This window comes from Cyclopterus lumpus, chromosome 2, assembly GCF_009769545.1.
Source record: "Cyclopterus lumpus isolate fCycLum1 chromosome 2, fCycLum1.pri, whole genome shotgun sequence".
Classification (NCBI taxonomy): Eukaryota; Metazoa; Chordata; class Actinopteri; order Perciformes; family Cyclopteridae; genus Cyclopterus; species Cyclopterus lumpus.
Genome location: NC_046967.1, coordinates 3,133,266 through 3,158,383, shown reverse-complemented (window position 1 = coordinate 3,158,383; position 25,118 = coordinate 3,133,266). Strand labels below are relative to the sequence as shown.

General features: G+C 41.0%; 1 protein-coding gene across 6 annotated transcripts in view; it reads right to left on the bottom strand.

Moving 5' to 3' along the window:
* Positions 1-5,573: 5,573 nt before the first annotated feature.
* nlgn4xa (neuroligin 4 X-linked a) overlaps positions 5,574-25,118 on the bottom strand; it is an 88,099-nt gene continuing 68,554 nt past the window's right edge. For 4 of the 6 annotated variants that reach the window (XM_034552430.1, XM_034552439.1, XM_034552461.1 and 1 more), the window contains 3 exons: positions 21,191-21,376; positions 17,635-18,424; positions 6,062-6,956 (listed from right to left, as the gene is read on the bottom strand). In XM_034552430.1, the coding sequence (XP_034408321.1) occupies positions 6,062-6,956; positions 17,635-18,424; positions 21,191-21,376 (1,871 nt within the window). Of the gene's footprint in view, positions 6,957-17,634; positions 18,425-21,190; positions 21,377-25,118 lie in introns of all 6 variants that reach the window. The other 2 variants (XM_034552445.1, XM_034552453.1) reach the window with 2 other exon arrangements.

Sequence of the window (25,118 nt, the reverse complement as noted above, 5' to 3'; positions counted from 1 at the left end):
CATCAACTCATCATTCCTTCATCATCACCACCAGGTCTGGACTCCACGGGGGGATCCATCTCGTTGCTGATCGGGGGGTCGGCCCTCAATTGCAAATCTTCCCGCAGAGTCCAAGCGCCAAAGACTCTGAGACTTCATCATTTCATATCATCTGTTAACAATAAACATGCATCCTTAACTTTATCCCTGATTGAACTGAATATGCACTACATAACCGCATCACTGCAACAGTCTACCGCCTATGAAAATGAGGGTTTCATCACATCATTTTGAGAAAGGTTTCTCGTATATATTTATTTATATAAATATATGGTGTGGGAAATTCCGATTTTGTCTTGTTATATCACACATCGTTCTCATAAGTCCAGAGTATGTCTTTAAAATAAACTGGTCCTGTTACAACTGAATAATGATAGAAAAATATGAAAGCGCAAACAGTATACTCGCTAAATATAACCTGCAAGGACGCTATATGTCACGCAAGTATTGTATAATCCTTCCTGTATAATGGGTATTGTGTAATATTTCCTGTGTAATAGGATCCATCAGCTAAATATTTCCTTATGAGGCCAAATAACTCCTGTAGAGACAAAGTGTGAGTGTATTAAAAATAGGCGGTGAGAATGTATAGACGTTCTACGTACTCACTTGATAAAGGGTTGTTAGGGTTACGACCTACTGAGAGGGCCTAGGCTATAGCTAGAGTCAGTAACATTTGAGAAACCAGCACGAGGACACTGGATTTAAAAATGATTGAACTAAAGACGCAGCCAAGTGTTGCCAACTCTTTTCCCATAAAAATAGTCCTGTGACAGCCACAGATAGCTGAACATTTGGTTTATTGATTGCTGTTGGGATGTTGATAGATTTAAACAAATATTCAATTAAATTCAGTTTATTTTATATAGCCCAATATCACAAATTACAAATTTGCCTCAGAGGGCTTTACAATCTGTACACATACGACATCCTTGTCCCAGGACCTCACATCGGATCAGGAAAAACTCCCAAGAAATAGAAAAAACCCTTTCAGGGAAAAAAAGTGAAGAAACCTTCAGGAGAGCAACAGAGGAGGATCCCTCTCCCCGGATGGACAGATGCAATAGATGTCATGTGTACAGAATGAACAGCATTACAGAGTTACATAAACACATTACATGAATATGACAGAATGTATGAATAGTTCGTAGTAGGCATGGACCACAATCCAGACCTCCACAAACCATGAAACAGAAGGAGGTAGAGAAGAGGGGGCGGGCCGCATCAGCAGGGCCATGGCAGGAGGCATCAGACACCGCCAGGTCCAATGGACCCTATGAGATGTGGAGTCACAAAGACTCCGGGGAGGAAGCAGAGTTAATAAGGTGCAATGGAGAGATGTAAATTCATCCATAAGGAGAGAGAGAAGAGGAGATAGGTGCTCAGTGTATCCCAAAACATCCCCCAGCAGCCTATAAGCCTATAGCAGCATATCAAGGGGCTGGACCAGGGCAAACCTGATTCAGCCCTTACTATAAGCACTATTAAAGAGGAAAGTCTTAAGTCTATTCTTGAATGAGGTGACTGTGTCTGCCTCCCGGACTGAAAGTGGAAGCTGGTTCCATAAAAGAGAAGCTTGATAACTGAAGGCTCTGGCTCCCATCCTACTTTTTAGGACTCTAGGAACCACAAGTAGCCCCGCATTTAGTGAGCGCAGCTCTCTAGTGGGGCAATATGGTACTACAAGCTCCTTAAGATATGATGGTGCATCACCAATCAAGGCTTTGTAGGTGAGGAGAAGAATTTTAAATGTGATTCTTGATTTTACAGGGAGCCAGTGCAGAGTAGCTAATACAGGAGTAATGTGATCTCTTTTCTTAGTTTTTGTGAGTACACGAGCTGCAGCATTCTGGATCAACTGGAGGGACTTAAGAGACTTATTAGAGCAGCCTGATAATAAGGAGTTGCAGTAATCTAGTCTGGAAGTAACAAACGCGTGAACCAGCTTTTCTGCATCTTTTTGAAACAAGATGTGCCTGGTTTTTGAAATGTTACGTACATGAAAAAATGTAATCCTTGAGATTTGCTTAACGTGGGAGTTAAAGGACAAGTCTCGGTCAAAGATAACTAGAGATTCTTTACAGTGGTGTTGGATGCCAGGGCAATGCCATCTACAGAAACCACATCACCAGATAATTGATCTCTGAGGTGTTCAGGGCCCAGTAAAATCACTTCAGTTTTGTCTGAGTTTAACATCAGGAAGTTGCAGGTCATCCATGTTTTTATGTCTTTAAGACATTCTTGAATTTTAGCAAGCTGGTTGGTCTCCTCTGGTTTGATCGATAGATATAATTGAGTATCGTCTGCATAGCAATGAAAGTTTATGCAGTGTTTCCTGATAATATTGCCCAAAGTAAGCATATATAAGGTAAATAAAATTGGTCCAAGCACAGAACCTTGTGGAGCTCCATGATTAACGTTGGTGGTCATCGAGGCTTCATCGTTTACAAATACAAATTGAGATTGATCGGTCTGTAGTTAGCCAACACCTCTGGATTAAGAGCGGGCTTCTTCAAGAGAGGTTTAATTACAGCTACTTTGAAGGAATGTGGTACACGGCCTGTTAGCATAGACTCATTGACAATGTCTAACAGAGAGGTGCCAATTAAAGGCAACACGTCTTTAAGCAGCCTCGTTGGGATGGGGTCTAAGAGACAGGTAGACGGTTTAGAAGTAGAAACCGTTAAAGACAATTGGTCTAGGTTAATGGGAGAAAAGCTATCCAAATATACACCAGGGCATACAGCCGTTTCCAAGGCCACTCCACTTGAGGACAGATTGGCACTGGCTGAGGGCAAGAGATCATCAATATTGCCTCTAATAGTTCAAGTCTTTTCATTGAAGAAGTTTATGAAGTCATTACTACTGAGGTCTATAGGAATACACGGCTCCACAGAGCTGTGACTCCCTGTCAGCCTGGCTACAGTGCTAAAGAGAACCCTTTTTCTCTATTACTGATGAGTAATAGGCTGCTCTGGCATTACGGAGGGCCTTCTTATCTTCTTATATGTTTTAAGACTATCTCGCCAAACTAAGCGTGATTCTTCCAGATTGGTGGAACGCCATATGCTTTCGAGCTTTCGTGAAGTTTGCTTTAGTTTGCGGGTCTGAGGGTTATACCAGGGAGCAAACCTCCTTTGCCTCACTGTCTTTTTCTTCAGTGGGGCTATCGAGTCTAGTGTCATTCTCAGTGAGCCTGTAGCACTATCGACAATATGATCAATCTGGGACGGACTAAAGTTAGTACAGGAGTCCTCTGTCACATTGAGACGTGGTATTGAATCAAATGCAGAAGGAATTGCTTCTTTAAATTTAGCTACAGCACTGTCAGTTAGACATCTGGTGTAGAAACCTTTGACTAACGGTGTACACTCCGGGAGTATAAACTCAAAAGTTATGAGGTAATGGTCTGACAGAAGAGGGTTCTGTGGGAAGACCTCCAAATGCTCAATGTCAATGCCATATGCAAGAACAAGGTGGAGGGTGTGGCCAAAGCAGTGAGTGGGTTTCTGTACTCTGACAGAAGCCAATCGAGTCCAACAATGAGATAAATGCAGCACTAAGTTTAGGATTATTAATAGGCTTGAGTCAAAGATGGCTGCTACTCCACCTCCTCGGCCGGTGCCTCGAGGAATGTGAGTATTAATATGACTTGGAGGAGTTGATTCATTTAGGCTGACATATTCTTCATGACTCAGCCAGGTTTCAGTAAGACACAATAAATCAATGTGATTGTCTGATATTAAATCATTTACTAAAACAGCTTTAGATGACAGAGATCTAATATTTAGGAGTCCACATTTAATTATCCTGTTTTGTTGCACTGTTGCAGTAGTGATGTTAACCTGTATGAGGTTATTTTGTATGACTCCTCTTCTGGTTACTTTTGATTTAATTAATTTAAGTGGCCGTGGGACAGACACAGTCTCTATAGAGTTAAGGTTAAGGGTGGATAACTACAAGACTACAACTCTACTTCTGCTTCCTGATCTGAACTCTGACATTGTCTTGGCATAAGCACACATATAATAATAATAATAATAAAAATATGACAATGATGTCTCTAAAATACATGACCCTCCATAGATTTGAGGGCCTGAAGGCCTATTTGTGCATGACCACTTGTCTACATTCAATGTTTCTCCTTCTTTTTGTTTGAGTTTTTCTTAAATTTTTTGTCAGTTCACATTCAAATCTAACCAAGAAAGGTTTTTATGTGAATCTATGTACTGAGTTTTATTGTTACTCAATTAACTGAAGCAATCGACAGACCACAGTATAAACTAAAGAAAATAATTAATATATGTAAACTGTATTTCTGTCAAAAGAAAACTAAGAGCAGCAGAGTGGTTAAGATGATAAAATTGACTTTTTGAGGTATGTTTAAAAAATATATAAAAGTCCAATAAAGTATTCTCAAATTGACATTTACAGACATCCAATCACATTTGCACACACATCAATCCAATCAAATACAAATATATGTTTTTCTATTTTTTAGAAAATACTGTGATATTTTATTAAAAATGTTGCAGAAAAGGTTTATACAGGTTTCCAGCCAGAAATATTTCTATTATCACTTAAGGCAAAACCGCAAACAAAATTAAGACAAACTAAGGATTTTAAAACTCTAGATTAAAACCCTTGTCTTCTTGACTGGTTTAGGGACCAAATGGCAAGAATATATCTTTTATAGAATTTACAAATGTAGCTTAAAATCTTCTGGATGTACTTCCATTGTTTTCCATTTTTTGTAATGGGATGCAAAACGGAAAACGGGGTTATTGGTTACTTTTGTTGTAATTTTATAATAATTAATATCATTAATATTTACACTCATTCACTTGCTTTTGTAACCCAAAATATCACAAGCCTGGCACAATACTTTACATATTGCTAGCATATGACAATTTGAAATATCTAACATATATTTCTTTACAAACATATCCAACTAATATTGATACAAAGAAATCTCTGCCTTTTTTAATTCTAAATAATACATTGCTGCTCACACTGTAAGCTCAGGCAGTGCTGAAATTGCAAGACAGAAAAAGCCCACAAAGAAAAACTATCGGAAGCATAACAGGATGACAGCGGGTGATGGGAACCTCCTCATTCTCAGACAGGGGTCGTGTCTGAGAATGGAGAGTAAAGCTCCTCCTGGACATGCAATGCCTAAAGAGTGGAAACAAAGCAATGTATGAGACAGTACTGTATGTAATGACCTGCAGACGCACAGCGTGCACCTCTCCGAGGATGGGATTGTGTTCGCATTTTGGTTGTTCTGTGGAAAAACATTGAAACGCAGGTTGTGATCAGAAGAAGAATGAATGTTTAGATATATTTACACGCACCTAAACAGAAAGCACAAGCTGGGAAACCCAAAAGATTTCAGCCAAAATAATTAAAAAAACAATAATAGAAGGATCTTTTTTAATACATATTGTTTTCTTTTTTAGATTTAAAAATGTCCACGCACAACTATATATCCCTTTTTTTTTCTTTTCTTTTCTTTTTTTCTTCTTTTTTTTTTTAACAAAGTTTTCATAAATACATTTCAGGCTGGGGTGTAGAATTCTGTGCCCAAGTCTGGTGTCTGATGCATGAAGGATCATGAAAAGATGATTTCAGACGTTTAATTGTTGCTTTTCAACAAGGGTTACCACTGTCTTCCTGTTGTGTATTTATGGCACACAAGCCTCTGCAAAAGCTTCCTGTCACACTGAAACTGTTCATTTTATATTGTAAGAATAATAATAGTCTTCCCCTGGTTGCCTTTTTCTTTTGGTCAAACTCCTCAAAAACCATTCATGAAGCTTAGCGCCAAGTAGAGTTATTACTATAGTAATATTCACTTTCAATATTTTGAGGATCAATTTATGCTGTATATGCTTTTCCAGAAGACATGGTACCAAAATAACATCTTCTAAGTCTGTGCTTCACACACTTAGCCACTCATATTTGCCTTGCGAGGTTAGTGGCTGATCCAGAAGGAATCAAGCGCCATACCATCCCAGTGGAGCTATACCCGCGTGGTGGAGTGGCCATGGGGTAAGTTGGTACTGTTCTGGCTTCCACCGAAAGTATTGAAGTTGTGCAGAGGCTGCATGCCAGCCAGCGAGTTGGGGATCATGGTGATGGTGCTGGGCGTCATTAGGGGTATGTCGTCGGGCGAGCGGCGCAGCGTGAGGGTATAGTCGGGCGGGCAGGTGAGGCGCAGCGTGTCGTGAGTCTGCAGCGACTCGCACTCGTGGTGATGCTCGTGCTCCAGCTGCTGCTGCTTCATCTGCAGAGACATCAGCTCCTCGCTCTGCAGGTGGGCCACGTCGTTGGCGGTGGAGGGCGTGTTGGTTGGTGCGGAGTTGCGCTGTGGGGTGGGCACTCGCCGGTTGGACTCGTGCCGCCGCTTGTCTTTCTTGTAGTACAGTGCAGCGAAGGCGAGGATGTTCAGAAAGAGCAGGGAGGCTCCAACTGCGATGGTGACGCTTAGCTCGGTGGAGTAGTCCCTCTTGGTCTCGATCACCACAGTCGACTCATCCGTCAGGTCGCCACTCTTGCGCTGGTCAGTGGTCTGTTTGGTATTGGCGGGTGGGACCCCTGGGTGGCGGGTGGTGGATGGCCAGTTGTTTTTGCCAGGGAACCGTTTGGTGTAAGGGTAAGGGGTGGTATCCTGTGGAGGTATTTTGGTGGTGGTGGATACGTATTGAAAAAATTCATTTATGTTGTGGAGATGCGGAACTAGTTCTAACCAGAAAGCCACCTTAGTAGCCCGGTAGTGGTCTCGGACTCGAGGTTTGAGGCCAATGTGAAGGTAGAGCTGGTCTTTGGGGTTGTACTTGGTCCACGCGACCTCCTCAAAGCGGTTGGGCTTTGTGTGAATGAACTTTGTGTCCTGTGGAACCGGTTGATTTGGATCCCTGAAAGAGGAAAATAAAAGAAAGAAGAAATAAAAATCAAGGAGATGTACTGAAAGTACCAAACTCTTGTCTGTGGAACTGGATACAACATGGCACATCCCTACAAATCCATTAAAACAAAACAAGCATGAATTAATGGAACATCAAATAACAGGAAACATTCTAAATGTAACATTCACCTTTATCACCATTTAAACAAAATTACCATATTTTAAACATGTTAATGCACTTGTCCTTCAAATCATTTTACAGAATGATATATTTGATCGGATCCACTAATTTGTGACCCTTCCAGATGAGTCATTATTTCAAAAAGTCAAAGCCTTCCTTCTATTTTTCTGCTCCCTCTGTTCACAGCTAATGCGTTTTGAGGTGACTCTGAATTTAAAGACACAAGCTCACAACATGTTCTGTGTCCTTTTATACACCAATGACACATTTCCAGGTCTGTTGTCACATTTTCTTAAAATTCAATCTCACCCGGGATGTTTCTTCTCTGTAGTTTGGAGTAGAGCTTCCTCTCCAGTGACTTTGTGGGAGCGATTTCATTAACTTTGGAGAGGTGAGGGGGAGTGAAGACTAGACAACAACCTTGGAGGCGACACACTGGAGTGTTTGTGTGGCTGTGTGTGTTGTTGGCTTGGTGTATGTGTTGGGGGGGTGTGTGTATCTAAATACTCAAGAGGAGGGGCTCGTCTTGAATCATGCATTTCACTTTAGGGGCCATCGAGGTGCACTAATGAACTCCTGCCTATGTATAAACAACAAACAGTGAGGGTTGGTTTGTGTTGACTGGTTATAGATGGGTAGGGGTGTGTGTGTGTGTGTGTGTGTGAGAATGTAGAAGTGTGGGCACTGTGCAGTCTCTGCATGGGACCATGGATGTGTTTATGGATGTGCAATGCCACCTCTTTATTCAAATGAATGCAATATATTAAACTTAAAGTGTTAGTGTGAGAAGGTGAGTGCCTATGTTGCTAATGCACCGTATAGCTGTGTTGCCAAAAGCCATACCATAAACGATTTATGTGCATGATTTCAGTCTGTATTAACACTGGAAAAGTGACCAAATAAAGTTTATGCAAAAAATACTTACTATGCAATTTGCAAAAGGAAATGTGCAAGGTAATTTAGGATGGTAAAACAGCTCCTGGAGCATATCATAAAATAACAAATGGCTATTATATTTTGGATCCGTGCAGTTCAATCGTCAATATTTCAAAATTGTAGTTTGATCGACGGTGCAGTAAGTTCGGAGCTGTATATTCATCAAATAATTTCAACACATTGAAATAAAATGTTAGTGTGCTTGGTCCATATTTGATTGTTAAAGTGAAAATGTAATGGAAGTTCAGTTTGATCATCACATTTTAAAATGGTTAAAATAATAATAAACTTTATTTATATAGCACTTTTAAAAAACAAAGTATGTACATTTGTCTTTTGTCATCTTCTAAATGCCCTAGTTCTGTTATCAGTTTGTCACATTTCATGAGGCTGTGGTTATCCTCAAGGTCACAAAAGGTCATTGTATACAGTGAGATCAAGTTAAAAATAAATAAATGAGGGACTACTATGGGGACTGACATCATCGGATATGAATACAATTGAGCTTCAGTTTTCCAGTCATACCCAGTCTATCCCAGTGTACGCTCTTTGAGAATAAGGGGGAAATAACACATTCATACGGCTGGTTTCTTTGCCCTCAACTGCATGGTTACAACCTACCTGACAAGCTAGCACGACATGGTACCAATGGATGCCTTACTTTATATTGTTTCACATTATACCTCCCTAAAACCTACAGTGACGTTGGCTTAGGGGAGTTGTCTTATGTTTGAGAAGGATTTCCTGTCAAGCTGAAACAGCAGATTCACATACCAGGTAACATTGTGAGCCAACCCATTGGTTCTCTTTCAGGATAATACCCAGAGTAAGACCGTGCATCGAGTCGGAGGAATCAGCTGACGTAAAATTCCTCCCGAGTCATCCCTAAAGCTTAGAGAATCTATGTGGTTGGTGTGGTTGGTTTGAAAAGATCCTAACTTGGCACAAACCAGGAGCTTGTCCAAGCAACGGAGGTATTCTGGGAGACAAAGATTTGTTCTAAGTTTGTTCTACTGATCGTGCACAAGGGAGGGCAGAGAGGGAAGTCAGTTTGCAAACACAACAGACCTCCACACACACCATCTGCTTGTGCCTCTTTATTTGACCATTTCAAAGAGTTCCAGAAGTCCTTCATTATATTTTGTGTTTGCGCTAAAGGCAAACAGCCTTATTATAATATCATATTTTATTGAAACTCATTATCAGATATATGTAATGATAATTCAATGGTTCACTTTGCACTCGGATACAAGCAGCCGAAATGAGCTTCCTCCGTAGGGTGGCCGGGCTCAGCCTTAAAGATAGGGTAAGGAGCTCAGACATCAGGGGGGAGCTTGGAGTCGAGTCGCTGCTCCTTCATGTCCAAAGGAGTCAGCTGAGGTGGTTCTGGCATCTAGTCAGGATGCCTCCTGGACGCCTCCCATTAGAGGTTTTCCGGGCACGTCCAACTGGTAGGAGGCCCCGGGGAAGACCGAGGACACGCTGGAGGGATTATATCTCCCGGCTGGCCTTGGAACGCCTCGGGATCCCCCAGAATGAGCTGGAAAGTGTTGCGGGGGAGAGGGAAGCCTGGGTCGGCCTGCTGAACCTGCTGCCACCGCGACCCGACCCCGGATAAGCGGCTGATAATGGATGGATGGATGGACTTTGCTCAGTCTCATTCAATATTCCAGCATTTACGCTGTCAGTGTGTCAGCTGGCTGTAACGACAAGCCCGTATAGACCCAATCATCAGCCTACTGATGCATATTTCTTTACTGGGAGGGTTTACGTGGGACCACTCAGAAGACATCGACCTACTGTGCAGTGATTATGCACATGTTGCCTCTTTTGAGCCATTTGGACCAGATCATCCCAGGAGCTGTCCCAAGGCTCATGAGCTACATCAGGAAAGAAAAGTCCTCTTTGGGTATTCCTGTTTGGTTTTCCACTACATCTGAAAATGTATAAAGTTTAGGCAAATTTGTCAAACAACAGCAATGTTTTTGACTAAACAAACCAAATTAACTTCCGCATTCCTTCATATGGTTGAATGGAGGTCCGTTTTAAAGCGTTTCTTAGCTCCTGGGAAAGTTCCAGCTACAGAGGTACATCGGGCCTTTTTGCTAAATGAAACACAGCAATGTATTGTTTCCATAATTATTACTGAAAACCTTTTATATACTTAGTGACAAAATGGAAAACGGGACCAGGAAAAAGGGAGTTATGAGTTTTCCAGCTGATCCAAGTGACTGATTGCAAAAATTCAAATTGAACATGTTTAACATGAAGAGGAAGAAAAACTTTCTGAAACATGTGGTGGAGAAAAACGTAAAATATTGCCCTCTGAGATTTGATGGAGTACAAGAATAAAGTAGCAGAACATGGAAAAAGTAAAGTAAAAGTACATTGAATTTGAACTTAGTACTGTATGTACTTAGACTTAAATAGACTTGGCTAAAGTCCACCACTGCAGATGGATGCAGATGGGCACAAATGAATGATGTCACTATCATCACTCGCATACTAAAACCATTATAACAGAGTTGTTTGCTTATATGGACCCCAGGAGGAGTAATTGCTGCCAAGGTTACTGATCTTACACTTAGGTCCAACATGTACACAGGGATGTTGCCTCATGTGGCTCTCATTAAAAAGGTTGTACTCAGCCATAATGCAAAGTCTGCCCTCCAAATGGTGGCCACATATGGAACTATACATAAGGCACAGGTAGCATGTGGTGGGCCTGTCACCTCAGTGCTAACATATGCTGCAACAATATGCTGCGACGGAAAAGATAACGTTTGGGGCCTTTGGTGCTCACTGAACTGCAAAATACCAGTTTTGCTTGCATATGTTTCCATTGAGCATCCAATCTGTTGATAATAGCAGCGAGTCTTGCCATAGGTGGCGATACTAAATCTGTACTCCTCTGTCAGGTGTATGAAAGCAGACATTTCAGTCACAATACGTGTCAGCAGAGTGGTGGAACAGAGGAGCTGTGATGAAGTCAGTGGGCCATTTACTATCTGCCACCAGAGCAGCTTTAAATTCAAATGTTGCATGACTGAAACATAAAGGATCCTTTGACTATTATATTTATTAATTTCTTAGCTTAATCAATTCACTTTCATTTAATTATGAATATTTTGCTCAATGAAATAACTGACTAGCAAGTTTTAAGAGCCAGCATTAAATCGCTTATGTATTTTGTCTGACCAACAATCCAAAAACCTTATTGTACTTAATGTACAATAATATCAAACTTTTGAGAAGCTGTATTAGGGAATATTTGGTATTTTTTGACGATTGCTTGGCCTCTTCTATTCAATTCAGTTTATTTTATATAGCCCAATATCACAAATTACAAATTTGCCTCAGAGATTCAGATTCTATGCAAGAACCGCCCATCCAAACAACGTGTCACGTGACACTGGGGTTCCTCGGTTAGTAACCGCAAAAGGAAAAGCCAATCGGATGAATGGTTGTAGGGAAACTCAAAGGAAAGAGACTCCTTCCATTTTATTGAGAACATTTGTTTTATTAGATTTAAACCATTCATTCATTATGAAAATAGTCAGTAGTTTAAAGCATATTCCAGCTCTTTAGTGTATTACTTCCATTAAGTTAGGAGACTTTTAGTCCCCATTATAGATCAAGCTTACGAATTGCCGGCTCCTACACTTCCCATGACGCAAATTAACACATTGTTGGTTTGAAACTTCTGTCTGGTAATCACACATTAATTAAAGAATTCCAGGGCTCAGTTTATATTGCATTTAATCAAGTATTGTCATTAAGTTGAAATAAGATATAAATGCAATTTACACAAAGTATAGTGTAGTGAGTTTTTTTTTAATTGCCGAGAACATCATTGGTACCATCTACTGAGCATCATTGATGCTGTTGGCAAGAGCTCAAAAGACCAAACCCAGCCAGCCACACCCTGTTCACCTGCTGCCGTCTACAAGAGATACAGAAGTACCAGCTGCCGTACCACCAGACTACAGAACGGCTTCTTTCCTCAGGACGATATAGTGCTTTGGTGTTTGTGTTTTGTCATGTAGCAAAATAGGACCAACATCTGTATCTCATTGTGCAACCCTGGTGTACAATGCCAATGACCTTGGAACATGTATGCATTGAGAACATGTTCCCTACTTCTTAAGCTGAATTAACTTTAAACACCAATAGGAAATGCATCTCAAATAAAATGCATTCTATAAGCGCTCTGAGACCACTTTTAACAAAAAGTCAACTGAAAACGGGGCGTTTGTTCTGTGCTCATGAAAAGTTGACTTTTAAATTAAACTACCACATATTATAGAAAGGAGTTTAAAAAAAACATCTTCAGCAGTTAAATGCAACAGTACTATTAATTCAAGAACATCATATATACAGTATTAGTAAAACACCGACATGGAACATTTTAGGGCCAAATCAATCTTTTGCTTACTATACTTTAAACACATTGTGGTATTATTACTTTGTATTGAAGTAAAGGGTCTGAGTACTTCCTCCACCACTGGTCTTCAAGCCCAACACAACCCTCTGTCTGTAGAAGCAGAGGGTGAAATGCACAGCAGCCGCTGAGTGTAGCGTGATGATGCTGAGCTTCCTGCAGAGCTGGTAGTCGGGGGTAACCAGCCATGAGCAGCCACTGTCTGGGTCTGTGTCTGGCTGCTCTGACAGTCAACAGAAGCATATTCATGGCCCTTTGAGAGAGCCACTGTGTGTGTCTTGGAGGAGTCGCAGTACATAATGTAGTTCATGAGCCCTAAATCTCCTGTTAAGCTCTAAATATTGGCCCATTTGTTATGATTACTGCCATAGAAGAGAAATACATCTCAGCCAAGTATTTGTTGGGAAAGTCGACGTAAGAAATATACATCAGTCTTGCCTATTACGTCACGGGCCGGAGAATTCTGCTCCATTCAACTTTTAAATCCGAAAAACATATACAATCTTGTTTTGTTAGAAAAAATCCCCCGTATTAAAATCATATGCATTTGCCAAAGCTTGTTGGTAATAATTTCAATTCAATTCAGTTTATTTTATATAGCCCAATATCAGAAATTACAAATTTGCCTCAGAGGACTTTATAATCTGTACACATACGACATCCCTGTCCCAGGAGCTCACATCGGATCAGGAAAAACTCCCCAAAAAAAAAAAATAAAGACTTGGCTGTGAGATTATGCGTGCTGACTGTTGAAGAGCACTTTGATATAAAGTACAGTATACTGGATTTAACTGGACTTTACACAGCTGGAGGCTGAAGACTGGCTGTAAGACGCTGCAGTGCTTGAACTGCAGGACAGTATTTGTCTGCTGAACACTTCATATGCAGAGTTATTGGCAGAATGTGCCGATGTGTCAACCTTCCCTTTTAAAACGGCCACCGTACCCCGTAAAAACCAGAGAGGACCAATGCTCTTCAGTCATTGATCAATGATGTTGTCTGGGTGTTAGTATTGTTTTGATATTTAAAAAAAGTTAGCTGGTGTTACAAATAGTCTAAATACCTCAGATACACTTTCATTATATCCAAACACTATTTTTGGCTTTTGAATTTTGGGATTATTTTGGCTGCATATTTTATTTTGTGTGCACATTTTGGCAATGGTGTGATTTATTTAATTAGTTTCACATGTTGAACGTTAAACCTCAGCTCTTAAAATAGGTCTATACTAATCTGCCACCATAGAGACACTCAGACCCTTAAGAGCATGTCTTATTGAAACCCATAAAAACCCAAATGTTTGATCAGCCATTTCTGTATACAATCGTGCATTCTATTGATTCAGGCGTTCAATTTACGGCCCTGGCTTTAAAATGGTACTTTATAAAAAAATGTTAACAATGTATTTTTGTCATGTTTGACCTATGTGGCGAATGCAGGCTGGTTTCCCTTTTTTCCACTGGGATAATTGCTGCTCTATTATAGAGGACTGCAGCCGTTCATGCATAGCATCAACATCAATATTGTTGCTAATAATTACCATATCCTAGAGTGTAGGGGGAAAAAAATAGCATTTAGTGGACATTAAAAAAAAAGAAACGGTGGCATTATGTAAACAAAGTTGCATTTAAAGGGTTCAAATTCCGAAAAGGAGTGAATTTTCTAGTTTAAAAAAAACGTCCATCTCTGAAATTAGAACATTAGCTACAAAAATAATGGGGTTTTTTTATAACGGAATAATGCAGCTACCCATAAGCATCTAACATATACTACATGAGCCTCATAGTACTTGGAGCAGGGTCTGTAACGACTAACGTCACTGAGCCTGAGAGCTGTCAACAGGATCATTTCATCATGCTTTGATTATTAAATGTGACTTTTGAGACATGCGTCATCACTACCAAGAGTACATGACTAGATGGCGGTCCTCATTAAGACAGTACTACTTTTGAATCTAAGGATTCAAATCATCATTATCATAATCATTATTATAATCTAAGGATTGAAATCATTATTCGAGGAAATTATCAACACTGTGAGTCAAGCAAGAAAAATACTAATGTAATATTTGTCACCTCCTGATGAAAGGGTATTCCATTAGTCTCCCCTTAGGAGGAGTCTAAAACCCTGGCTCCAATACGACATATACTGAATTGAATGTCGTGCAGACCAACACAAAAGAAAGATTTGCAGTGAAGAGAGATCAATTTCATGAAGTGCCTCGAGACTGTGTTGCCCATACAGGCCAGCTGCACAAGTGAGGAAGTCCACGTCCAACCACTGGAGCAGCACCACCAGAAGATGAAGCTCCACAGAATGCGTGTCAACTGATCCACGAGGACAGGAGCTTGAAGCATTCGGAGAAGAGAAAAGTCAAACCGGTCGGAGAGAACTTTAGAAAGCTCTGAAACCAAACGGGGAGCTTTACACCCAGCTCAGGAAGTATGAGGAGAATGTGACAGAAAGAAAAGCATCAATCAATCCACATTTAAGAAATGATTATCATCCAGGTGCAAGAGACTGGGAGAGTCCAAGCTTGGGGGCAGGAAAATAAAAAAACAAATGATAAAATGGACTTCTTTAAAAAGAAGAATAACAAGATTAGGACTGCTTTTTGAGAACAGCTGGCAAAAGCTGAGACCCGGTGTCGTTGTAGGGAGGAGAGCATGCAAGAGAAGGTATGACAGCTCGAACCGAGGCTCTGTTGAAGAAGGAGACTAGCAGGTCTGACGGACATCATTCCTAACGTCTTCGACAGTCAATTAAAACAAGTTAGTATTGAATCTCTGCCTTCATCTCTTTCTGTATCTTTAGGGAATTCTAGTAGGGACGATAGTGGAGCTGGCAACCCAGGGCGCCGAACAGGAGAGCTGAAACCTGCAGAAATCCTCCAGACCGGTCCGGGTATGTCCGTCCAACAGCTCTGGTGAACGTGTTCAGCAGTGCCAATGCAAACCCGTATAATCTGACTCAACCTGGCTGCTGCTAAACACACCTCTCTAATGGCCGCTGCCCTCCACACTTAGCGTACACGGAGAATTGCAGCCCGTGTACTAATAAGAATACTAATGACACCCCTCGGGGGGGTTTTGTGGCTCGCAGGTTCATTCGTGAAGGTCATCATCCCATGTTAAACAGAATCAGGGCGTGTTAGTCTGTTAACCTGTTTGGTTGATATTTAGTGCCAGTGAGTGATCATCATTATTTTGTGTCATTTTTGTTGTTGTTTGGTTTACTTACAAGATGATGCACCAATGCAGATGCATAAATAAAAAATAATGCCACAATACGGGACATCTCCTTCAATTTGACCCGATGGCTAATGGTGTGTTCTGAGTGTTGGTGACGTTATTATTTTCTTCATTTTCACAGCCCTTTTAATAAAAACTTGAGTTGGCAGGAGGGTGTTATGTGTGTGTGTGTGTGTGTGTGTGTGTGTGTGTGTGTGTGTGTGTGTGTGTGTGTGTGTGAAGCACAGATGTTACCTGCTGCTGACCTCGTCCTTTCATTTTGCCCGACAACTGGAGGACAAGCTGTGCTGCTGTGGGAAGCAGTGCTAATTGAATCAATAGATGCACAATGTCCCTTAAAGACTGAACAATTATGTGATAAGATAAACAAGATAGTCGCCGTTCATTTTTACTTCCCATTTTTAAACCCAATTTTATAACAACATACTTGTGATGCACGACAGGAGGCTTTGCAAATGTGTGGGGGAGATTTGTTGAAGAATTGCCACTTTCACTCACTCTTCAAGCTACCTCAATAAAAGGCATGGACCCCCCATCCCCCCGTCCCCCCTCCCCCCCTTTCAGGTATCAACTGGATGGGACAGAGAGAAAGCGAGTGCATGCTGCAGCCTATGAAGCTGATCAAGACTGCATCATATTTATTCAACTTTAAAGTGAATTTTCAGGATGACTGGGCTGCAAACACCCTGACACCTAATCTCCAGGTGCATGAAAGAAGAAAAACAACGTGATCCAAATATAAACAGTGTGCCATTCCTCATCAAATCCAGAACAGCCGCATCACCAGGGGAGGATTCGACTTGTTTTATTTTATTAACCTCCACTTGAGCTCCTTGACTCATGAGTTAATTATTAATCATACAGAACCTCTGTTGATACCCCACTCCAAATCCATCTTTGGAGTATGAGAAATGTATTCTCTGTAGGGGTTAAAGGTCATTACATTTAAGCTAGTTGGTGTGCACTCCGAGGATCTGGTGGGTGGAAGTTTGGATTCAGCCATTCGGGGAGCTGTTGGCCGAAGCCTCTTTTCTTTCTTTAAAAAATAAAGCTGACAAATTAACGAAAAAGTGTCACATGCAAGAGATGTTATGAATTGATTATGGGAGATATTTTGAGTTATTTTTTTTTTGTATTATAAATGTGTATATGTGAAAGTGAGTTGTTTAAGTGTGTCATTTGTTCCTACTGTACATGATTAGCTGTGAACAGAGGTATTTTCAGGTATGACCATGCAGAAGAAGAAAGAGTAAAATAAATGCAGAAATAAATGGTCATTACGATGAACTAATTACTTGATTAGAAAGTTTAATAACTGCATAAATGATAATAATAAGAATACTAATGAGAACAAGTGTCAGGAAGTGAGTAAATAAATCGATAGTAAGGAGTGAGAAAGCTCGCTGAGTTTACGTGTGTTCTGGTACGACTGAAGTGTATACTACAGTGAATTTGACCCCATTGCTTGTATAATGTCACTTTGCAGCTGATTTTTTATTTTGAATGAAGCCTGTTTGCCGACGCTCTACAGCACTGTTTTATTCATTCAATCACACAATACAGCAGATCTGAAATTACTTTCTGGCACTGTAATTTCCATGGCTTTATGGATGAATACATTGGAATGTTGCGTGTTTTGACAACAGTCCCTGGATTACTTTTGAGACCAAGGACACATGAAAATGTGATCATGATAAAGATTACTTCGAAGCAGATTATGGATGTCTACTCTCAATGGACAGTGTTCAGAGTAAGATGGATTCCAGCAGTGTGTGGTGACTCCCGGAGGAAGGGGTGAGGTTTTAGGATCTATCTCATATATTGCAGGAATAGAATCTCATAAGAATGGTATGGCGTCAAAACTCAAGAAAACACTCACCCTGTTTTAGCGAAGTTAGTCCAGTAGGTCATGACGACAGCGCTCAGCATCACATCGTTCTTGGAGAAGTTGCAGTTGAAGAGATCCGTGGGGCCGATCATGGGGATCCCAAAGACGTACGGAACTTCGTCACCATGAGCCGAGTCGGCCCAGCTGGGCTTCATGTCGCTCTGACAGTGGTGGTAGAAAGCATAGAAGTAGGTGGGTGAGCCGTACTGGGCGTGGAGGTCCGCTGTGGCCACTGCCGGGGCCACCCACTGGTGGTCGGTGAACAGAGCCACCAGGGTCTTGCGCCGGGTCTCTGGGTTCTCCTTGTCCGCCCAGTCCGTGTACATGAATTTGATGGTCTCGCGCAGGGTGTCCTTGCCCTCCGGGTAGCCGTAGAGATGGTCCACGAAGTCCGACACGGCAAAGTCAAAATCATTGGCAGACACCCCGTCCTCGCTGTCCACGATGCCGTCCACGAACTTAAACCCCTCGCCCTGATTGACCCCCAGCATGATGTCGTAGTTGAGGAACTCCCCTTGTTCCATTAGGATCTGGGGATCATCTGGGATGACGTCGCCGTCGATCACAGGCCCGAAGGCGATGTGGTATTTTGCAGGCGTGATGTACTGCTCGATCAGCTCCTTGTAGTTCTTGTTCTGCAGGCACTCCACCAGGTCGATGGTGTCCAGCATGTTGCAGCCCACCTTCTCAGCCAGGGCTCGCGTGTACTTGGCAGGCTGGTAGTTGACTGCCCAGCTGGACAGTGCTGTGCCACTCTGGATGATAGCTTTCTGGAACAGATCTGAGATAGGAGCTGGTGTTAGTGAAGCACACACATGAACAAAAGCATGGAAATGGGAGTGCACTTTAGCGTTACATCGTTTTTTCTTCAAAAGGACATAAAGAAGGTTTTTGGGATTATTTTAAATGTTAATCTGTTTTGCTCTCAGGCACCTCAAAGGGGGTGTGCCTGTGTTGGATTGGCAGTTGAGGCCTGACAGGCTGAGTCCCAGCGGGGAACCAGAGTGAACACAGTTGTGCTGTAGCTTTACAAGCAATTGGCAGACATAGTTTTGTTAGCAGTGGTTTTGAAGAGTAAGGTGCACCTAAAGTGACAAATTTGACATTTGCAGGTTTGTTTTTTTGCTATTTAATGTGTTATAGCTGACTATCTAATTAGAAGAAATATCCTGCCAACGGATGTCAGCAGTGCCCTTTTCCTTGGCGGACGTCTCAGGTTCTTGTTTGTCTCAGCAGCTGTCTGGCTGTTTGTCAGTGTGAATGCCTGCCTGGTAACATTACTGCTGTATGCAAATACAAATGACTTGGGGCTGTATGGAAACAAACTAATGGCAACCAGTTAATAAAAAGGGACAAGGTATAATCATGGAATCGTCCTGTTCTTTAAATCTTTAAATATCACGATACAAACCCAATTCTTAAGCTCTATCCCCTGTCACAGCAGCATAAAAACATGTCAAGGCGAATAGAAGAGTGATTCAGAATATTGACGTTACATCTTTGTGTCCCTAATGAACAACCCGCAGCATAAAAGATATTTGCTGTGTGTGTATAATAACAATACTGTGGGCATATTTCACATCCTGGAATATTGGTAGCACAGCTTCACAGACTGCCAATCAGCAAGTAGCTGCAATGCCAATGCACTAGGAAAGCTGGAGTTATGTGTTTTTTGTTGTTGTTTTGTTTCACAGAGTTCTATTTATACTCATGCAAACACACAGTGGTGGTGACTCAACCAGGCCGACTTGAAAAGTATGTTTGGAGCTCACAGCAGACCGTTCCCACAAGGCCTGGTTAGCAGTGTAGGAGCTGTTACTGCTGCCGCTGTTAGACTAATGTGGAAGATCAGTAAAACTTACAGTCAAAAATGAACTACAAAAACTACACACAAGAGTGACTGAGTAATGATCTCGGTGCGTTGCTGATGCACAAGCCGATGGGTCCTTTGTCTTTCAGGCAGCTTAACAAGAGCAGAGCTCCATTTTACAGGAGCAAACGTAAAAAAAAAAAAGGATCAAGATCACAAAGAATGCTCGGCAGGGCACGTTGTGTTTGTCGACTCTCTCGGCCGTGATTGATGCCCATCAGAACATGAGGACTTTAATCTAAATGTAAAGTAAGACATTTATATTCCCTGGAGTCCACCGTGAAGAAAAATGAAACAGACCTTTATAACTGCAACGAGCAGCAAGATAATAAAGGTTGATTTTGTGGGAAGGTGCATTTTTCATTTCACAAACCCCTGTATTAGTCACACACGGAGAAGAAAATGGCCTGAGAACCACAACAGCACTGTCTGAGATCCAATCCTCCAAATCCTCTTTCTTTTCTGACAGATGGGCCAGGCGATTTCCACCGTTGCATGCAAACTAATCATTTGTGAAAGCCAGAAAGAGAGCAACCTTTTTACTCTTCTATTTTATAATGTCCATTAATAATACATTTAATAAAGATGCAAATACAGTATAATAATGCAGAATCCATCCTCCATCATCTAATGCTTTCAGACTGAGGTAGAATACACACTTGAATGAACACATTCTTTAGTTGCTGTCTCGTGTGGTGATCAAAAATGATGTCATGAGTAATCTGGTGAAAAGTTACAGAACAGGCTATTTTAATAACTGATTTAGTGCCTTCTTGCTACTAAAGTCATGTTTTCTGTTCTTGTGCTTATACCGTGTTTAATGAAGCTGAGCGGAAGTTCATTCAGGAATACTCTGTTCTTATTATTTTTTTCTTTCTGTCTCTGACTGCACATTCACTCTTTCGGTTAAACCATCCAGATTTTAATGTGATCTCCGTGAGCCAATCAAATTGTTGACGTCCAACTTTAATATTGTTCTCCTCTTTGCTGCAGTGTGAAAGAGATGCAACCCTAACCCTACCAACAGTCTAAATCATAGTCCAAATGGACTCAAATATTTAATATTCTTCATCCTGCAATTCTTTAATGTTGATAATGTTAAGAGTCGAATGTGAAAATGTATTGCTCAGTCCAGTCCTTTGGATTTATAAAATGAAATAAATAAAATAAATAAAATAAATAAAATAAATAAAATAAATAAAATAAATAAAATAAATAAAATAAATAAAATAAATTAATTAATTAAATTAATTAAATTAATTAAATTAATTAAATTAATTAAATTAAATAAATCAGAATGTCATTGCAAGTAGCGATGTCTATGTGTACCGATTGTAAAGCCCTCTGAGGCAAATTTGTGATTCTTCCTGATGGTGGTACTGAAATAAAGCAAATTATTATCTATTAAATATTATTAATTATTACCTGTCTCATGCAGAACTAGTAATATATATATATAGTGACAGTTTGAGAAAGTTTATTTTAGTTTCTTTGAATTTTATTTTGTAAACGGTACTGAACCTTTTTAAAAGAAACAATCAAATGAAAGGAATTCTCCAGAGGTCACTGGGGACATGTCCATGTATCAACGCACCCGTAGATGCACATATATAGCAGAGAAGCCCGTTTGTGTGCGAGCATATCTCTGTGTGGTTGCCTGTGAGCCAGCACACGTACCTTCTGAGTAATGCGAGAGGGTGAGCAGGCTGACGCACGACGCTCCGGCACCAGAGCCAAAAATGGTCACTCTCTTTGGATCTCCTTTGAAGGACTGGATGTTCTCTTTGATCCACCTGAGAGCCTGAATTTGATCCAGCAGGCCGTAGTTGCCCTTGGCTGCCTGGTCTCCTGTGCTGAGAAACCCTGGATTGAAGAAAACAAACAAGAGAAGAAAAATACATTTAAACTTTACTTTGAAAGACTTTTGACATTAATTGAATCAGAATTGTACCCTTCACTGTTTGAGAGAGATACATTGGGGAAACTAAAGGACTTCATCTCTCATCGGAATTCATCTGTCGGGTCTTCAGTATTTTATGAAAATAGCACTTTATTAGCATTAGAGTTGAACTGAGCTCCTTTTGAGCGAGGTCTGCCAATTCTGTGAAAAGTAAAACCAGCTTCAGCACCCAGACGTCATGTGCACGTTAATGACACTTGTTTGTTTGAAAGTCGGACATATCTTCTTCCTCAGTGCCATACAGCTCCATTGTTGTCCCAAAACTATTATAAATACATCAACGAGCACTGTTGCACTGGGTGACATGTTCCTTCATTACCATGAACACTGTTTATTTTGACTCGATGCCACGTTCACCATACAGCTGCTAGAAAATAACCACTGGACACTAGAGAACAAAGGATGAACTCATCCGCACGATTCTTGTTTTATTTGAGTGATATTTTCTAAAAACTACTTGTTTGCGGTAATAATGAGTCTCTTTTATGAATGTAATTAAAATTCACGAGCTGTTATGTCTTCAGTATAACCAGTGGACTTGGGGCTGGGAGCCACACAGACAGAGCATCCTGTGTAGACACAAATTGAGCACCGAAGCTGCTCTGCTGATATTTGCTGCTCGTGCTGCGCTTCCTGTTTAGACACCATCATCATCATCAATGCAAAAAAAGGTATTATCATTTACTGTCTCTCACAACTGTATTCTTTCTACCATCTAGATTAAAACCCTGGACAATAACATGATTATCCTATTGTTCAAATTGGAGATCTGCTGCCTCAAGTGCCAACATACAAATAGTCCAGTATCCAAAGGCCTTGAATTGGATTTCACCCATGGTTCCAGAAATGGTGGGCCAATAGGGATCCCTCCCAGTCGAAGTGCCAGACCAACCAGCCTGGCAGCGGGTTCCACATCGAAACTTGTTGACAAATTAGCAAATGTGCCTAAACCCATTAAGTGGCTTTCTAAATGCTGCCACGGCGGGATCTGGTGGCTCTTCTCTTGCCAGGGCTATGAGCTCGGGCGGCCAAGCCTGGCAGCGACAGCCTGCCTCTGCTAGCGGACCAAGACCGAGGCAGTGTAAAGGACAAATGGGATGAGGACTGCTGGGTAAGAAAGGGGGAAAAGAGGAGAGGTAGCCTGTGGCTCTTTGATAGAGAACAGATCCGGTTTGTCATGGTGAGGTGGAGGGGATGATGGAGAGGAAGGAAAGGAGGGCAGCGCTGTGGGAGGATTACAAGGCCTCTGGCAGCCTCATACACCCCGTAGGATGACCACAGGCCCTGCCACTGCTCTCGGCTCCCCTTCTCACTCCTCAGTCTTTCTCGTTTCTCTTCGGTTACCCCGGTTTTTCTCTCCCCTCTGATCTCTCACATCAAAGGAGCCGAGGAGACGAGTATGCCTACCAGGCTGTCCTCAGGATGTGTGAAGATTAGTCAAAGCTTCATTTTAAAGCATTATGTCCCAAAAATAACTAAGCCTACTGCCAAGAGATACGTATGGACACCATCAGAAAAACACAGACGTATCAACATCCGAAGAGACCTAAAAGAATATAACCCTATCGTGAAATGATAAGAATCATACAGATATGCATTTAAGAAAATATACTTAAATAAAATGGGTGAGATTTATGTTACATATTCTTAACACACTGTAGTTTAAATCAGCAGCGGTTTATTTCATAAGCTATGACAATTTACACACAAGTAGCTAATAAATGTTGGATAACATTTTTTCACGAGCGCAGGAATACGTCTTTTTGCAATGGTATTCTACAACTACGATCTAAGTGGCCTTACGTGTTAGGCTAGCTAGGTCATTAGTTCTGTGGATGACAGATAGCATGGGAACACAGTTGTCAAAATCCCATCATTAAGATTTGAAATGACATAATGTTTTACGCAATCCCCTCATTTAAGTTCTGGAGCTAAAGTCTGTGAAGCTAGCGTTAGCTAAAGCAGCTACAGTGCAGAGTGCTTGGCAGAGTCAGTCGTCAGTGAGATATCAAAATGTTGCCGTCTATTTGTTCGTTAATCATAAGCTGTGACCTTATTAACACATCGCCTCTCGTGTTACTGCAGCGGGGTCTGACATTGCTCCCAGCTCAGTCCTGGACTCCCTCTCCTTTCCTTCCAGCATATTTTCAACACCACAAATACTGCTGTGTAATTTGCAAAAGATCATTAGGAACAAACTTAATTTTCTCTGATTGTTTAGCCATATATAATTGTACATATGAATTTGTAGTATTACTGTGTTCATAGTTGTGGGGTATTAAACAAGAACATCCTCTGACAACAGTCGCTAATGTAAATAGCCTCTGATATCCGAATGGTATTCTTTTTAAATGAGCCGTACAAACTGATCTTGTCAGCTGAACAGCATAACCTACAACTGAGCAAATATGGAAAAACTGATTTTAGCAGTTGAGAAATTCCTAAAAAAAAAAAGCATACATTTAAACAATTAAATAATTGGTTCTATATAATATCCTCTGTTTGCTTTGACACACTGCAGTATCATATATTACCTTTTTCAGGAAGAAATCAATTGACTCAAGAAAGCAATTTTCATACATGCATCCATGCAGATTCTGTGTTTGTAAGGTCCTTCAGAGGCCTGCCGTATCGGCACGGTGAAATGCTTCTGTTACAACGGTATGAATATTTTATGAAACTGCCATTTCCAAAAGGTCAAGACAAAGACTTCCAGTTCAACTTCCCAGTTCTCCCTACTTGAGCACTTGTGAAATAATATGTGAAAAAAAGGATGCCCAACATTTGTTTGCTTGATTTGGCTGTTCTACCTGTCACTCAACCAGTGTATCAACGTTAACAGAACATGTATGGACAAACATTGTTGTTCCTATGAAACGTTTGGCCAGTATCTGACAGCCCATCTCTATATGTAGTTTGTTCAGATCATGCTGATTCAACCCATGCTGGTAATGGCACTGTGATCTCTCACCGAGGCCTTCATCAACAACAGCTCTGGGGGGGCATTGAACCCTCACCTCCCCTATTTGAATTAGTTTTGCCTTGACAGGAGCGAGGGGCTAATGTAGGTCATGACAAAGTACAGGGACACAACAACAAGGAACAAGACCGGGGCAGGAGGTCTAATGTGCGGTCATACCAATTAATTTCTTTACCTATTTTAAGTGGAGCAGTGACTAAAAGATGATATATTTGTTTTTAATTAGCCTTGCCTGATGTGGTCAGATCTGGTCAAACACAACCTGGTGTTGGGTTCTCAAACTTTCTGTGACTACCCCTTTGGAAGTAATTGGTTGGATTTTGACTATCAATATTGGTGAGACCTTTCAAAAAAAACAACACTTCTCTCCGGTGACTAGTTACAAAAATGTGGACTGACCAGTACAATTTACAGCATATTATTTTAGTTTTGCTACAAAAAACCGAAGACTGATTTGACTTTTTGTGTTAAGGGACTCACAGCTATTGGGGGTCTTGGTCACATTTTGAACAGGTTCGAATCACATGACATAATATGTTCATTTGATTAATGATAAACCAAAAAATATCTCTCTTTAGAGCTTGATCACAGACTATAACTCAATATATCTTGATTTCTTATGCTTCAGTTTGAACTAAATTGGGGTACTTTAAATAATGGAATAA